The sequence below is a fragment of the Pelodiscus sinensis genome, chromosome 2, assembly GCF_049634645.1.
Source record: "Pelodiscus sinensis isolate JC-2024 chromosome 2, ASM4963464v1, whole genome shotgun sequence".
Classification (NCBI taxonomy): Eukaryota; Metazoa; Chordata; order Testudines; family Trionychidae; genus Pelodiscus; species Pelodiscus sinensis.
The window spans coordinates 252,802,702-252,820,226 of record NC_134712.1 but is presented as its reverse complement, the minus strand read 5'-3'; the positions used below and the strand labels follow the sequence as shown (position 1 = coordinate 252,820,226).

General features: G+C 55.8%; 1 protein-coding gene across 2 annotated transcripts; it reads right to left on the bottom strand.

Moving 5' to 3' along the window:
* Window positions 1–1,471: 1,471 nt before the first annotated feature.
* On the bottom strand, window positions 1,472–17,446 carry C2H1orf35 (chromosome 2 C1orf35 homolog). 2 transcript variants are annotated; one of them, XM_075922958.1, is made up of 9 exons: window positions 17,302–17,446; window positions 14,325–14,487; window positions 12,184–12,334; window positions 11,318–11,363; window positions 8,884–8,966; window positions 5,370–5,442; window positions 4,483–4,562; window positions 3,684–3,827; window positions 1,472–2,555 (listed from the first exon to the last, which is right to left on the bottom strand). In XM_075922958.1, the coding sequence occupies exons 2-9, from the start codon at window positions 14,416–14,418 to the stop codon at window positions 2,234–2,236; spliced, it is 993 nt and encodes a 330-aa protein (XP_075779073.1). In that variant the 5' UTR covers window positions 14,419–14,487; window positions 17,302–17,446; the 3' UTR covers window positions 1,472–2,233. The 2 variants fall into 2 exon arrangements, with proteins under 2 accessions (XP_075779073.1, XP_075779074.1); XM_075922959.1 differs by lacking the exon at window positions 17,302–17,446 and adding an exon at window positions 15,918–16,355.
* Window positions 17,447–17,525: the final 79 nt, after the last annotated feature.

The window sequence follows — 17,525 nt, the reverse complement described above, 5'->3', positions numbered from 1 at the left end:
ACGAGCTTCCAGTCGGCATCAATGCACAAAGGGCAGGAAGGAGCCCGGAGAGATGAAGGTCCAGATTCCCAAAGGGATTTAGGTACCTAATTCCCCTGGGTGGCAGGGGGAGTTAGGCACCTACATAGTTTTGAGGATCTGGGCTGGCACCCAGCCGACAAGCAGCAGAGCCCTGTTGTTCTGTGGCTCACGCCGCACCGTCCACAGGCCCATCCCGCCTCTCAGTAGCTGTGGCGTGTGGCTGCTGGGTACTGGATGGCACTGGCCGGGAGGGAATGAGATCCACGCATTCAGTCTAACAGCTCACAGTCCGTGACCCACGTGCCCTGTGGCCCCTGGCTGAGGCTGCAAGAAGGGCTCGTTAGGGCCAGGGAGATAATCCAGCAGGCTCCTGAACAGTCAGGGGAAGCCAATGCTCAGTTTAATACCCTCCCTCGTTTCCCCTTCTCCCACTGGGCACTCCCAGCCCGCAGCAGCGTCACAGTAATTACATTGCAGCCCACAGCACGCCAGATACAGCTCGTGAAACCACACTCACTGCCCTTCATCTGCGCCGTCAGCCGGCTCCCACCCCGTGGGGTAAATAGCTAACAAGCTGTGAGAGTGGGGCCTAGCCAGGGTCCCGCAGGTAGGGCACTGGGCTGGGAACCAGCAAAGCCGGGTTCCCAGCTCCGCCACCGACGTGCTGTGTGACCTTGAGCATGTCTCCTTTGGGCTCCAATTAAGGCAGCAGCTGCCAGGGCCGGTTACCAGGGGCTGGGTGTCATTAACCAGAGCTGGGAACAGCTGTCATCCAACCAGCTCCACGCAGCCGCTCCCAGCGGAGGGACTAAAGCAAGGCACATTACAGCCATCTAGCCGGCCGGTTCCTCCGCGGGGAGCAGCCATCCAGCGGCCAGGTTTGTGGAGCTCGATTTGCACCCGGCAGCTCCCCGGCCCCTGCCGTCACGTCAGTTCCATTCGAAGGCTGGCCCCTCCTTGAGCAGCAGAGCCCCCCAGAGCCGCACGCTGGAGCTGGACGCCACCTAGTTGCAGCCAGAACCTAGGCAGCTGCCATGCAGGTTTTCCCCGCCTGCGTGCCACAGCCTGCAGGGTGCCTCTCCCCCTCCCCCGGGCTGGCTGCACTCATGGTTTTACAACACACTCAGGCCTGAAATCTCCCAGCTTGTTTAGTACCAGAGGATAGGGCCGGCCCCTCTGTGACCATCTAACACATTCTGGGGAGATGCGCCAGGCTCAACTGCCCTTACCTAGGGCCAGAGATGCCTTGCTACACCCGGGGGACCCTGGAGAGCACAGGGCAAAACCCACTGCTAGGGTGAACCCGCCCAGCTTTACAGAAGTCAGGGGCGTTGTGCTAATAGAAACCAGCAGCGAGTTTGACCCCACTGATCGGCCCAGCAGTCTAGTTCCCCTTCACCTGCAGAGACGCTGGGGTGCGAGGGGATGGGTAGTAAACGTCAGTGCAAGGACAAGTTTACGGTTCTTTTATTCCGGGGGGGAGGGAAGAGTTTACAAAACTTCCTCAGTGACTGAGCTTCTTAAAAAAAAAGGGGGGGGGGAGGAGAATTTAAAGGGACGGATTTAAAAAAAATCCTTCCAAGCCCCTTCAGCCCTGGCCACGCTCAGCACAACAGCAACAGAGCGTAGGTGACCAAAGCTGAACCCTCCTCTCCAGCCGCCTGGCTTGCAGGGTTGCTCTGCCCGCTGGTTCCAGCAGCCTCTGCGGGAAACTGGCGAGTTTCCTTGTCTGTTTCTGCCGGTTGTCACGTCCCAGCGGCTGTAGCCTTGCTGGCTCTCAGGTGTTAGCCCCGCCGGGCGGGGGGGGCAGGAATTCACTGCAGGCGAGGGTGCAACTCCAGAGAGGACCCCTCTTCTGCTCTGCCGAGATTCCCAGCCACATCCAGTCCTAAGTCCCCCCATACACAGGCCCTCATCCTGCAAGAGGATCGCTCCCAAGCAACGCTACCCCCATGCAGACACACTGGCGGGACCAACCCACCTGGCTTTAAACCCTTCGTGGGCACAAGACCCAGCGGGGCAGAATCAGGGGAGGGCAGTGGCCTGGGCCATGTTTGGAAGTTTTACGGGTGCAGCCGCAGTCCCGTGGGCCTAAAAGCGCCTCCGCTGGTGTAAACGCGTCTGCAGGAGGCGCCTGGGCCGGGCCAGGGCGAACCCCCACAACTCCAGGGGGCCAGACCCTGCAGTGACGCGGCCCAATGCGTCCAGTGGCTCAGCCGTCGGAACTGGTGTCATGGCGCCGCCTGGCGTGGCGGGCTGCGGGGGACCCCTGGCCGTTCCCCTTTCCCCTGGGGGATGGGGGGCGGCCGTGGCGGTCCCTGCTGCCGCTCCTGTCCCTCCTGCGGGCCGGGAGCGGTCGGGGAGGGGGGCTCCCTCTCGTGCCTTCGCTGCTGGAGGAGTCCGTGTCGTGCCGCCGCCTGCTGGGCCGCTCCTGGGCCTCTGGGCCCGGTGATGAATGGCCGTCACGCCAGCCGCCTGCAAGCCGCTGGCAGGATGATGAATGGGCCTTGGGGGGCGGGGCTTTCCTCCTCCTCCTGCGACAGAGAGGACGGGTCTGAGCCTGTGGGGCTGCCCCGGGACCCCCTGAGAGGCTCAGAATAGGGTGCCCGTCTCTCCCCTCCCCGGGTCTGCCCGTCTGCTTCATCCCCACAATCCCCTGCACCTTCCCAGACCCCTGTGCCCTCCCGCTTTCCTCACTGCCCCTGTCCTCCCAACCCCTGCCTCCCTTGCCCTCTTCCTCCCTGATGCCCACCCCCTCACCACCCTCTGCCCCAGTTCTCCTCACGCCCCTCTGTGCCCTCACACGACTTGCTCCATCCCCTGCCTTCTTCATGCCCCCCACTCCTCCTCCTCCCTCTTGCCCCCATTGTCCCTCCCCTCTCCTCTCCCAGCAATACCCTGTCCCCTCCCCTCTTCCACCCCCACTGACACCTTCCCTCTCCTCCCTTCCCCACGCCTGCCCTTTCCCCTCATTGTCTCCTCTTGGCCCCTTTGGCATTTCTCTCCTCCAACCTGCCCCTCAGTGCCTTCCCCTTTCTTCTCCTGTCCTGCCCCCCCACTCTCTTCAGCACAAGCCCCTTCCTCTTCTCACCCCCCTTCCCCTTAGTTCTCTCCCTGCCCCTTCCCTCACCTTCTGCCTTCCTGACACTTGCACCTGCTGGGCAGGGCTGTATGGCGGGCGGATGCCAGTGTGCCGGGACTCAAACTGGGACCACGGTGCTATTTTTAGTACCACGGTCCCAACTCCAGCTGCTCCTAGGGGCTGCGCTGCATGGCGGGTGTCTGCCCCGTGTGCCAGGACCGGAGCCAGGCCACGGTGCTATTTTTAGTACCGCGGCCCAGGCTTCAGCTCCGGCAGCTGCCACGCAGGCCGAGTGGTGGCTGCCCAGCTGGTCCTGGGGTGGGCAGTCACCTGCCATGCAGCCGCGGCCTCGCCCCCGGAGTAGCTGGGGCCGTAGCTGCAAGGCTCTGCTGAGGGGGTGGGCGGAAATGAAACTCTTGGTGCACACCCCTTACAGGGAACCCTGCTAATGGCCCCGTCTGGCTTTGGAGTCTCGGACTGCCCTTGTGTTTGTACAGCGCCTTGCACAACAGGGTCCCGATCCCTGACTGGGGTCTACAGACACTGCCAGGGAAGAGAACGCCAGCAGCAGCTCTATTACCTTTCCTCATGATCTGGAGAGGAGGAGGGGGAGGTGGCGGCGGCTGCTTCCTTCTTGTGATGTTTCTCCTTTTCCTTCTCTTTCTTGTGTTTTTTCTTCTTTTTCTTCTTCTTCTCCTTTTTGGATTTCTTGCTGCTCTCGGGCCTGGACGGGGACCAAAACAGGGAGAGGTGCAAATGGCACCGGCGTGTTTTTTCAGGCACAGCTGCATCTGCTGTCCCAGGGCCAGGCGACAGGTCTCAGCCCAGCACCTGCCCTTTGGGGCTCACTGCTATGGCTCACCCCACGCAAGCTTTGCAAGCTCAGACTAAGCCCTCAGCGGCTCGCAAGCGGCTGGGACTACCCAACAATCTAGCTGTGTGATTGGTCGCTTCACTCCCGATGTCGGGTTTCTTCCACCCAATTGGTTAGCCCAGCGAGTCTCAGGTTGCATGTGGCCCCAGCAGCACACAGCTGTGCCCCTTTTGAATGCCTTAGGGCCGTACAGGCAGGCTAGATACTGCGTGGACACAGCCCATGTAACACAGAGAGCGGCAGACGCAGCCCACAGGTTGAGAGCGACTGGGCTGGCCTCGTCTTTACAACTCCACTCCCGAATCCCAGCTGCTAGCTCCACGTTTGCACACCCCCAGGCAAAAGACTGTGCTGGCAGGGAGCGCCGTGCAATCCAAGCAGGGGCCGAGGCGGCCAGAGGGGAATCCCCCCCATTATGAGAGACACCCAGCAGCAGGTAACCAGGGTCTCCCAGGAGCCCAGTGCAGCTCTAGGCCTGCGGGGGGCATCAGTGGGCTCTTCTTACCGCTCCTCCTCCGCCTTCTCGTCCGTGCCCGGTTTTCTCTTTGTGCCCGAGGCCTCCGGGCTGTCTGCCACGCGCTGATGCTAGAAGATGGAAACACACAGTGAGATAGGAGACCATCAGGCAGAGCCAAGGGCTAACACCACCCCACCTCCCATTTGGAGCCGTGATGGAGCAACAGCAGGACCAAACAAGGTGGCAACGTCATGGAGAGGGGACAGGGGGCAGCGGCACGGGGCTGGTAGCGTGGAGCGTCTTCTTCTCATTTAACGCCAGTTCCCTGCCCTGTGGCACCGTCCAACGTTCCAGGGGTTCCTCTGGACACAAGATGACACCCTGCCTGTCAGATCACTAAAAGCTTGACAAGGGACTCGAGAACTGGGGCTGGGCTCTGCCATCGACTTCCTGGGAGATTTTGGGCAAGTCACTTAGGCTCTCTGTTTCCCCCCCTGTAAAATAGGGCCAATGCCTCTGTAGACACGGCAGGGACCAAGCCTCTCCCATGCTCTGCAAAGCACTTAGGAGGGATGTAAAATCCCAGGTACAAAGTTAACCGGTTACACAGAATGTTAAACGTTCTGTGTAACCTGCCCCTCACCCGCGGCGTGGTGCTGCTCCAGTTGGGCCCACTGCACCACAGGTGGGGGGGGGGGAGGAAGGGCTGCTCCGGCCATGCCTGGCTGGGATGACACCCCCCGCACATCGCACTCTAAGCGGGGGGGCTGCTCCAGCCACGATGCAGCCCAGTGGGCCCAGCTGGGCTGGAGCACCCATGCCCGCAATGCAGGACGGCTGCCCAGCGTGGCTGGAGCAAGTACAGTGATGCTCACCGGCTCACCGTTTACATCCCCAGCCCCGAGAACAGCACCAAGCCCAGCCTGGAAACTTACCGTAAAAACTGAAAGCCCCAATTTGGCAGCCTCTTTGTCTTCTTTGGAGAGCATCATTCTGCCAGCACCGCCACTGGGTGGGAGAAATAAAGTAGAGATATACACACACACACACTCTGCATGATTCTCCCTAGTCACTGAGAGGCACCAGCTGATGAGGCTTTGGGAGCAGTACGTACTGGTTAGAGCAGGAGACTGGGAGTCAGGAATTCCTGAGCTCTGTTCCCGCTCAGCTTCTGAATAGTGGCACAATCTTGGGAGAGTAATGTCTGTGGTGCCTCAGTTTCCTCTGATGGCATGTGAGTTCATTGGTGTCTGGAAAGGCCTTTGAAAACTCTCTGATGAATGCGCTAGACCAGGACGTAGCATCGTATAATTCACACACACTTAGGCTATGTCTACACTCGCGGCTTCTTGCACGAGTAATATGCAAATGAGGCTAAGCATGGAACATCGCCGAGCCTCATTTGCATACCTAATGAGCCACCATTTTTTTCAGAAGAGGCTCTTGCGCAAGAAAGAATGTCTACACGGTTTTTCTTGTGCAAGAAGGGGCAGTGTAGACGTTCTTTCTTGCGCAAGAAAAACCCTCTTGCGCAATGCTGTTACACCCATTACTTTTCAGGAAGAACGGCATTGCACAAGAGGGTTTTTCTTGCGCAAGAAGGGGCAGTGTAGACGCTCCTTCTGGCGCAAGAGCCTCTTCTGAAAAAAATGGTGGCTCATTAGGTATACAAATGAGGCTCGGTGATGTTCTACGCTTAGCCTCATTTGCATATTACTCACGCAAGAAGCCACGAGTGTAGACATAACCTTAGTGTGGTTCATTGTCCCATGCAGTGGCACCTAGATCACAGCAACAGTTAAGACCAAGAGATAGTTATTCTGAAATAGCTTATTTCGAAACAGCACATGTACATTAGGGAAACCTGCCTTGGACTAATTGTGAGGCTTCTCTGCAGTCTAGATGCGCTCTCTTGATTTAGAGCCCCAGCAGGAATAAGTAAGAATGGCCCTGGATAGCAGCAGTGGAGCATCTACACACGCCCACACGCAAAATTATTTTGAAATAACAGAACTGCCGTGTAGACGCTCGTATTGTTATGTCGGAATAACAGCCCTTATTCCAAAATAACTTTGCTGTGCAGACGCACTCTAAGGTGCCACAGGACTCCTCGTTGGTTTTGCAGTTACAGACTAACATGGCTGCCCCTCTGAGGCTAGTAAAAATGCTCCTCCCAGTTGCTCAGAGGACCCATCCTGCTGCCCCACAAGGGAGCTGCTCACTGGTGGACTTTGGTTAATACACTACGGTGTGGGGATAGTTGCAAGATTAGTCCCAGTGGTCCAATAGGGCAGTTCATGGTCTGTACCTGTAGTTGCATAACAAGAGGGTATTTTGTACAGGAGAGGCAGCGTGGTTCAGCGCAACAAACACAGAGCCGGGCCGGAGCGGTCTGAAAACACCTTCAGCTAACCCCAACTCACCACTAACTCCCTTTCCCTGATGGCCAGCAGAACACGGAAGCAGCAGGGACATGGGGGGAGACGCCAATGGATGGGGGCAGATCGGCACTGTGGAACATAAGGACGGTCATATTGGGTCAGACCAATGGACCTTCTAGGGATGTAAAATATCGGTTAATTGAATAGTCGATTAACCTCATGAATTCTTATCAGTCGACTATTCTATAATCCCCAGGGGTGGGCCAGCAGCCCGTGAGCTTCGGCCTCATTCCCGAGGAACCTCCTGCCACCCTGCGCTGCTGCCTCTGTATCAGAGGCAGCAGCGCAGGGTGTCAGGCAGGAGCGCGTCCACAAGGGGAGCCAGTTTAAAAACCTGGTGGCAGCTCCCGGACCCGGCGCGAGCCAAGCCGGGCTGCCTGCCTGCCCAGCTCCTGCACTTTAAATGCAGAGCTGTAGCAGGGGTAGGTCCTGAATCCGGTGCAAGGTGGGACTGAGCCGGGCTGCTGGACAGCCTGCTAATAAATGTACTGGCAGGGGTGGGGGGGAGGAGAATGCGTGTAGTCTATAGCATTAACCAATGAGCTTTTGCTGATCAGTTAATCGACTGCACTGTTACATCCCTAGATCCATCTAGCCCAGTAACCCGTCTTCTGACGGGCTGGTGCCAGAACAACTACTGAGTGAGCCATCCCCTGCTCTTCACTCCCAGCTCCTGGCGGTTAATGGTGTGCAGAGCATGGGGCTTTTTCCCTCACCACCCTCGCTAGCTGCCGTTAAGGGACCCATCCCCCAGGAATGGACTTTTGTTGAACTCTTTTGTACTCTGGCCTTTACAACATCCTTTGGCAACAAGAGCCAGAGGCTGACTGGACACTGTGTGAAGAAATACTTCCTCAAGTTTGTTTTAAACCTGCTGCCTATTTCACTGGGCCATCGCTGGTTCTTATGCTATATCAAGGCCTAAACACGACATTCATTTTCTTCATGCCACTCATGATTTTATTGACCTCTCATATCTCCCCTTGGCCATATCTTATGCAAGCCAAACAGTCCCAGTCATTTTCATCTCTCCCCATATGCAAGGTATCCCCTGCTCCTAATCGTTTGTCTTGACTTTTTCTGTCCTATTTTAAATTCTAGCATCACTTGGCGATGAGGTGACCAGCCCAGCCCACAGTATTCAAGGTGTGAGCGTACCATGGATTTATATAGAGACCACATGGTATTTTTTGTGTTATCAGTCCCTTTCCTAATGGTTTCTAACTTTGTTTGCTTTTCTGACTCCTGTTGCGCGTTGAGTGGATGTTTTCAGAGAACTGGTGAGGAAAAAGTGAATAAGGAAAAATTATTTACTTATTCTCACAATATAAGAACTAGGGGTCACCAAATGAAATTAATAGGCAGCAGGTTTAAAACAAAGAAAAGGAAATTTTTTTTCCACTCAGCACATGGTCAACCTGTGGAACTCCTTGCCAGAGGATGAGGTGAAGGCTAGGACTTTAACAGGGTTCACAAAAGAGCTAGATAGATTTATGGAGGTTAGGTGCATCAATGACTACTAGCCAGGATGGGTAGGAATGGTGTCCCTAGCCTCTGTTTGTCTGGAAATGGGTGACAGGATCTCGTGAGGATTACCTGTTGTGTTCCCTCCCTCTGGGGCATCTGGCATTGGCCACTGTCGGCAGACAGGGTACTGGGCTGGATGGACCTTTGGTCTGACCCAGTGTGGCCATTTGGTCTGACCCAGTATGGCCCCATTATGTTCTTAATGTCAAGATCTCTTGAGTGGTAATTTAGACCTCATCATTGTGTAGGCTAGTTGAGATTATTTTCCCCGTGTTCATTACTTTATCAACACAATTTCATTTTGTGGCCCAGTCACCTAATTTTGTGAGATCTCTTTGTTAATTCTTAAATGTTTGTATCATCTGCAAATTTGGCCACCTCCCCGTTTATCTGCTTTTCCAAATCAACTGTAGTTTTGGGATCTAAAGAGCAGAGAAAAGCCCTGGAGTTCTAGTAGAAAATAGCCCCCTGCCCCCTATACCTGGAACTCCCCAACCCTAAGACACGATCCATAGCCTTCTCGTCGCGCTCCGCTGCGTCCCGTTTACAGACCTCAGCCAGATCCTAGGGAGGAATAGTTCAGAAGTCAGTCCATGGAGCTGCACAATTAACCACACCCGAGCATTACAAGAGCCAGTGACACCGATTTCTCCAATGCTGTGGTTTCCATAGTCCAGGAGCCTGCCTTGAGAGAGCCCCGGTGACCCACCTGTCTCCAGACTAATAGAAACAGGAACAAGTTCTCAGTCGACTAGACCACAAAGCCCAACTCTCACCACCTCTTTTCACACAGCAGATCTCAATGCACTTTGCAAAGACAGGCCCCAGCGTAACGGTGGGCAGACCAAACAGTCTCACTGAAGACAGAGCACAGGAATATACCCCTATATATACCTCTGTTTGGCTCCAGAGGCGGGGATCGATCAGCTACGTTCAGAAGGGGCAACCCGCATTGACCTACCTAGACACATGGAAATGCAGCTTCCCAGGGTATTTTCAGGAGTCCCCTGCTCCTCCCTTCCCCTTTCCTTTCCTGTCGGGCACCAGCCGATCATCACTCAGCCCAGGGAGTGCTTATGTTCGAGGGCTGCTGTCTGTGCCCCATACACAGTTGGCAAAGAGCAGGGGAAACTCCTAGGATCCAAAGGGAAACATGTAGCCCTGGTACTCTGATAAGCCTACAAAATGGCTGCAGGCCAGGCAAATCTCTGAGGGGTCAGGTGAGTGAGCGTGGCCAGGAGGAAAAGGGGAGGGGAGTGTCAGGATATCAGGGGTCTATTCCTGGTATCTACTGACACGACAGGCCCGTCTATGCCTTTCCTATCCACTGCCTGCCTTGTCAGTTCAGACGTAAGCTCTCCCGGCACCGTCAGAGTGCCACGAATTGCCGGATTCGCGCACTGTCCCTGCTGGAACGCTGCCAATCCGCTGTTGGGGGCTGGTCAAGCTTTGGGAGGAGCAGCGACAGTGCGGGGACGGAGCGTGAATTTGTGGACTCGTGGCACTCAACGTGCTTGGAGGGAAAGGGAGGAGCAGGTAAGCATGGGGCTCCAGTGCCACCGTGTGTTGGAGGCACGTGGGGGAGGATGCCGAGAGGGGGTATACGGGTTGCATGCAGCCCACTGAGATGAAGGAGGGCCACTCACGTAGCCCGCTCATTAATGTTGGTTGCCCATTGCTGTACTAGACACTGTTATATAAATTAGGCCCTGAATGCATGGCCACGGAGCACTGTAATACCACAGCAATCCACGGGCAGGACACGGGGAGGTCAACTCTGTTTAATACATTTCCCATGGATCCTTCACTCCCATCTCCTTACAACATCCTACTCATCACTGCAGTTTCATAAAGGCAGAGACTGAAAGGTAGCACGTCCCAAAGCAGTGTGTCTTCAGTGCCACCAGACGGAGGGGGTGGCTGGCAAAACCATCTCACTGGCAAAACCAACCGAGCTACAAATAATCGCTTCCCACCAGCATGTGCGGCGTTTGATTTTAGCTCTCCCAGACCCCAAGATCCTGAACTTTAAAAAAATTGCCTCATTCTGGTTACCATCTTTAAATATAATGGAGATTGCCTATCTCCTAGAACTGGAAGGGACCTTGAAAGGTCATTGAATCCAGTCCCCTGCCTTCTCAGCAGGACCAAGTACCATCCCTGATGAATTTTTGCCCCAAATCCCTAAATGGCCTCCGCAAGGATTGAACTCACAACCCTGGGTTTAGCAGGCCAATGCTCAAACCACTGAGCTATCCCTCCTCCTTGGGCCTGGTTCTGACCTGATCTAAGCAGCAGCTGCCTCCAAAACCAGCTATCCCAAGGGAAGCCGTTTTGAATCCCAACCGTCGCCTGATACAAACATGGCTGTATCACGGACGTTCATGAGATGCTGACTATTTAAGCCGTGCCAGATTTAGGACTTTCCTACGGCAGAGGATTTAATTTGGATTAAAACAGGGTGTGAATTCAATCGCTATTCCTGATGAGCTCCCAGTGTGGATGCTCTTATTTTGGAATAATGCGTGTCTGTTTGGTGGAAAGCACTTTACTTCAGAGTGTCCCTCAAGGAAGTTAATCAGGATTAAGTGTCCCAGACTGTCCTTATGTGGACAAGCCTTTAGGTTGGGCAGGGAAGCATGATGGTAGCCAGAGTGATCTGTTTTGGGCTGTGGGTTTTTTCCCCACAGCACGGACGTTTCACTTTGGAAGCAGAAGCAGAAATGATTTATGGACCCAGGGAACTCTCTCAGAGCTCCAAAATAAGGATCCCAAATAAGAAAGCATGAAAGGCCATCAGCCAAACCCAAACAGCAGGGCCGCAGGCTGCCTTCGCCCTAGGTGGAGCATCACTTCCTGCTCCCTCCCCTCCATCTCCCACAAGGCCCCATCTCACACTTGGGTGCCTCCCTTACCTCTTTGCTCAGGCCTGTGGGCTGTTTCTTCACATTCTTGTAGCCCCTGCGAGACACAAAATCTAGATGGGTGACCAGCGCAAGTGACGGTGGCATCACCTGTTGGGGGAGAGGGGCTGGGAGAAGAAGCGAGACGCCACGGCTGCTTCTCCCTGGGTTGAACCATTGGAAGATCAGCAGGTCACAACAGCAGAGTTGTTTTTACCCCAAGACTGCCAGGGGCTCGCCCAAGAAGTTGGGAAGATTATCCAGCTGAACCTGCTGGAGCATTTGTATGTGGTTCTCAGGCACTGCAGCGACGGGCACCCAGAAATATCAGACATAGCAGGTTGACAAGAGTCCCACAACACTGGAGGGGATGAGTGACTTGTATTAAGACAGTGCCCAGAAGCCCTAATCAAGATCATGGCCTTGTTGCATTCGGGGACGTACACACACATACACAGATGGAAGAACTTACACACTAGGTAGCCACAACAGAGAAACGGTGGGAGGAATGTACACACACACACACACAGATGGAAGAACTTACACACTAGGTAGCCACAACAGAGAAACGGTGGGAGGGATGTGTACACACACACACACACACACACACACACACACACACAGATGGAAGAACTTACACACTAGGTAGCCACAACAGAGAAACGGTGGGAGGAATGTACACACACACACAGATGGAAGAACTTACACACTAGGTAGCCACAACAGAGAAAAGGTGGGAGAGCAGGCAGAGGTGCCTTGCCCAGCAGCGACTATAGATTTCACAGCAGATGAGCTAAACGCCAACATGCTTTTTAAGCTGCAGTTCTCAATATGTCACAGGGGAGGTCACCGATTAGACTCATTCGCCATGGACTTACAGAGCCGCCATCATGGCCTCCTGCTCGGCCAGCCGGACTGCAGCCAGCTCAGCTTCTCGGGAGATTGGCGCATCACCTTTCTTCCCTTTCGCGTACCAGGTGAGGTCTTTGCCCTTCTGCCACCTGCCCACCGGAGCCATCAGGGAGTTCCCTGCCATTTAGCACAAGACAAGCTATGAAGTGACCTGGAGTGTTAGACGAGTATGAAAAGCCACTTCTAAAACAATGCAACAGAACTAATGATAGATCATGCAGGGCTGATGCACATGGCACAGCACAGGGAGTCGGGAAACCCAGGTCTTCCACTGATCTGCAAGGGGACTGTGGACAAGGCACTTCATTATCCAATGCCTCAGTTTTCCCATCTGTAAAATGGGAATACCGATCCTGAACGTCTTTGTAAAGTGCTGTGAGATCTGCAGGTGAAAAGTGCTACGCAATAGCTAAGTCTTGACTTGACAAGGTTGATGGAATAAGTCAAAGGCACTTGTACGTTGACTGATTTAGAGGCTGATCTTTTATTCTGAGGGAAAAAGACAGAGCTAGGCCAGGCTGCCCTGGCCATTCAGCGTCCACTAACAGCTATCAATCATGTCTTTTTTACATTACTGTAGCACTTTTCATCCTTACAGATCCCAAAGGGCTTTGTAACACCGCTGCACTGAAATGCAGCCACATTTGGGGTGGAGGGTGGCAGGCAAACAGCACTGTGAAGAACTGGGGGAAGGAGGCTGGCCAGACCCAAGGGCAAACCAACGCTAACAAGAGTATTATTGAACGAACCTGCAGGGCAAACAGGACCTTCGGAGTTTTTTATTCATATAGAAGCTTTATGCCACCACAACTTCCAAAGTGCTTTAGCAACAACACTGACTGTCTGAATTAGGGATGCTAACTATTGGTTATTTTACTTGTCAAGTAGCCAATGGAATTTCCATAGACTATTGGACTAGTAGTCGATAGGAGGAATGCGGAAGGGGGAAGGGCCTTTCAAAAGTACAAGAGCCCTAGCTGGTGCTCTTGTACATTTCAAAGGAGGAATGCGGAACTCCACGTGCAGCCCAGGCCCAGCTAGAAGTTCCGCTGACTCCGGGCTACTCCGGGCTACTCCGGAGCGTGCCAGCTTTGAAACATACAAGAGTCCGCAGCGGGGGCTCTTGTGCATTTCAAAGCGGCAGCGCAGCAAGGAGCCCGGGGTCAGTGGGGGACTCAGAGCTGACTGAGTCCCCCAGGCTCCATGCAGTGCTGCTGATTTGAAATGCCACGCAGAACCAGAGTCAGCTGGGGACTCCTCAGCTGATCGTGGGCTCCAGCACGGCATTTCCCCCAAAACCAGAGTCAGCTGGGTTCCGCGGAAATGCCGTCCCCAGATGACCCTGAGCACTGCACAGCTGACCCCTGGCTCAGCTGTAGGGCACTGCCACTTTAAAGTATCCCCTTCCCCCGCCCCCCACCTTTGCTGCCTCTATCTGACAGAGGCAGCAATGGGGGGGGGGAGGGGGGGAAATTGACTAGTCATCTCCTCGACTATCTGATAAGCATTTGCTTATCAGATAGTTGACCAGTCCTGAACACCCCTAGTCTGAATGGAGTCCACTTTGCCCAGCACTGAAATTCAGCCATCTTAGTTGCTTGCTAAGGGAAGTGGTAACTTCTCCATCAAGCAGTTTCTTGAAAAGGAGATTGGCTGTCTTTCCAAAAAGAGCTGCTTTAATTCCAAACCAAATAATTGGGCTTCCCGCAGGAATGAGTTGGTGAGGTTACAATAGGAGGCCAGGTTTGATTGTCAGAATGATCCCCTCTGGCCTTAAAAAAAAATCTATGAAACACAAATCTATGAAGACCAGCACAACACAGCATAAGACAAACAGCAACACCATTGCCACATGAATAATATTAACACCGATATTCCCGTGTCCAGTTCCTAGTTGTCACGTGGACATGACAGGGAACAACTGTCACAGCTGGTCCTCCAGCAAAGAGCCAAATACACTATGGAGACCAAATGCTCTCTTGAGCCCATGCTGTGTGTGTCCTACCAGTATACGAAGAACATCAGCCTTCAGGCTGCCTATCAGGTACCATTTGCAAGGGCGGATTTCACACAAGACACTTTCTGCAATGACAAGAGCAACTCTTACCCAGGTAATTCTCCCTCTGTTTATCGGTTTTCACATCCTCCCAGTTGAACTGGTCCTGCCCCCCCCTCACTCCTCCCCTGGATGAGCCAAACATGGTGCGGGAAGAAACAGTCGGCTGCGTTGGAAACGAAATCGATCACCACGGGATGCTCAGCTCTCTGCCCTGAGTCGTCAAGAAATAGAACATACAACAAGATCATCCCAAAGGTTACAGATCACACCCCACAGCCAACTGGCTTACAACAGGCCTGCATCGTGATGGAGGGGGAAAATGTTCAAAGTCGCTAAGAGAGGGACGTTGACTGCTAGAATCGGCATGAATTCCTGCAGCTGACCCGGGGTGCTGTGAATGGCACCTTCCTGTGCCGGCCCACTCCGACCAATACCTCTGTGGGGATTCACCCCGAGGCAGCTTCTGGCTGGCTGGGGTTCCACGGGGATAAAATGAGAGCACCTCCCATGGGCACCCCCACTTATTGGCCCAGGGTTGGAGAGGCTAAAGCTGTTTTCTGTCATCATGACCTTCCTCAGCCCCTGGGTTTACACTGGCAGAAAGCTGAACCCATCTCACTGGCCACGCAGAGTGCTAGGTGGCCTTGTCCCAGCCGTACAGAAGAGCAAGGCTGTCTCTCAGAGTAGGTGCCCCAGGGCAGACTCCTTACATCAGAGCGGCCAGACTGGGTCAGACCAAAGGTCCACTTAGCCCAGTGTCCTGTCTGCCGACAGTGGCCAATGCCAGGTGCCCCAGAGGGAGGGAACACAACAAGTAATCCTCATGTTAATCCCTCTCCTGTCACCCATTTCCAGACAGCGGCTAGGGACATCATTCCTACCCATCCTGGCTCATCGCCATTGATGGACCTAACCTCCATGAATCTATCTAGCTCTTTTTTTAACCCTGTTAAAGTCCTAATCTTCACAACATCCTGTGGCAAGGAGTTCTACAGGTTGACTGTGCGCTGAGTGAAGAAAAACTTCCTTCAGCCATCTATGCCCTTTGCAAGCTATCCAGAAGCAGGAGGAGCATGAGAGGAAGCAGGTCACATCTAGCAGAATGCAGGAGCTGTGCACCTGGGCAGACCCTCGGTTCTGTGGAGGCAGCATCCTGACATAGGCCTCACAGGGCTCTAGAGCAGGATTTCCCAACATATGGGTCACCATTACATTTCACAAGGGTGGCCAGGTGTCTCCCCAGGTGGCTCTTAAGGAGCTATTCACACATTTTTTGAATTGCCCTGGGTCACCAAGTCTTCCTGAATTGTCAAAATGGGTCCCCATCTGGAAAAGGTTGGGAACCGCTGCTCTAGAGGGAGGCAAAACACCCACAGCGCCCTTGACAGATTTTTCGCAGCTGTGTAGGGAGAAGAGACGCTCTTCCTGACCCTCATGGCAATCAGCTTGTGCCCTGAACTGTGGGACGTAATTAACCCCCATTTTAGCATGTACAAATATGGGTATTTTTATACTGCACCATGACCACACACAAGATGCTTTGCAGACTCCTGGAAACAGGAGTTCCCCTCAGCAAAGACCTCACGAGAGACGGGAGCAACACAACCTGCTTTCCCCACAGTCATAAGGAACAAAACTCACTGACTGGGGAGTTCCTCTAGGTTTTCTCTCTCTCTTCATGCAGTGACCAGCCCAGAAGCCTCCCTCCCAATCAACATGCCCAGGGAAAGGTGTGCAGAAGCCTGGCTCTAAATCATTCCTTCCTTTGCATTTCCTAGCTCTCGGCGTTCCTCCAGTGACAGTAACCCACATCTCCCCTCTCGTGGGCCTTTCCGCAGGGCTGGCGCCGCACACGAGTCCAGTGCCAGCAGGCGGAGAGGAAGCGAGTCAATGGTGCCAGGCCCACAGCTGCCTGGCTCTAAGGCAGGCTCCCCTCCCCTCCCATGGGGGCTGGAAGTGGGGGGAGGGTTGCTAGGGACCCCCTGGCCTGGAGCAGTTTCCATTTCACACGGGATACATAGGGTGGGCCTGTGGCTTTCGGGCCCGACATACACACTGTCCCTGACCCCGGCCGCGCACGCTGTCTCTGCCCCCCCCCCCCATCGCTGTGCACACTGTCCCTGCCCTCCCACCCCACGCCCCGGCTGCGCGCACTGTCCCTGCCCCCCCCAGCTGCACGCGCACTGTCCCTGCGCCCCCCTCACTGTCCACGCACTGTCCCTGTTCCCCCCCAGGCTGCGCACGCTGTCTCTGCCCCCCACCCATCGCTGTGTGCACTGTCCCTGCCCTCCCACCCCACACCCCGGCTGCGCGCACTGTCCCTGTGCCCCCCCTCACTGTCCACGCACTGTCCCTGTTCCCCCCCCGGCTGCACGCGCCCTGTCCCTGAGCCCCCCCCCACTGTCCACGCACTGTCCCTGTTCCCCCCCCCCCCCCGGCTGCGCACGCTGTGTCTGCCCCCCCTCCCCCCATCGCTGTGCGCATTGTCCCTGCCCTCCCACCCCACGCCCCGGCTGCGCGCACTGTCCCTGCGCCCCCCCCCCCGGCTGCACGCGCACTGTCCCTGTTCCCCCCCCCCGGCTGCGCGCACTGTCCCTGCGCCCCCCCCCCGGCTGCACGCGCACTGTCCCTGCGCCCCCCCCCCCCCGGCTGCACGCGCACTGTCCCTGCGCCCCCCCCGTGCACGCACTGTCCCTGCGCCCCCCCCCCCGGCTGCACGCGCACTGTCCCTGCGCCCCCCCCCCCGGCTGCACGCGCACTGTCCCTGCGCCCCCCCCCCGGCTGCACGCGCACTGTCCCTGCGCCCCCCCCCCGGCTGCACGCGCACTGTCCCTGCGCCCCCCCCCCGTGCACGCGCACTGTCCCTGCGCCCCCCCCGGCTGCACGCGCACTGTCCCTGCGCCCCCCCCCCGGCTGCACGCGCACTGTCCCTGCGCCCCCCCCCGTGCACGCGCACTGTCCCTGCGCCCCCCGGCTGCACGCGCACTGTCCCTGCCGGCTGCGCGCGCTCCCCCCGCCGGGATACCTGCGGCGCGCGGGCTCTCCCCGAGCAGCCCCCTGCCCAGCCGCTTCCGGCAGCGTCAGCCCCGTGCGCGGGAGCCGCCACCGCGAGGGGCAGCCGGGGGAGCATGGGCTGTACCAAGTGGCGCCGCGCGGGGAGGGGAGGGGACGCGCAGACGTACACGCAGCAGCAACTCTGTGTGTGTGTGTGAGTGACAGGGCTTCTGTGTCTGTACCAGTGCCTGCAAC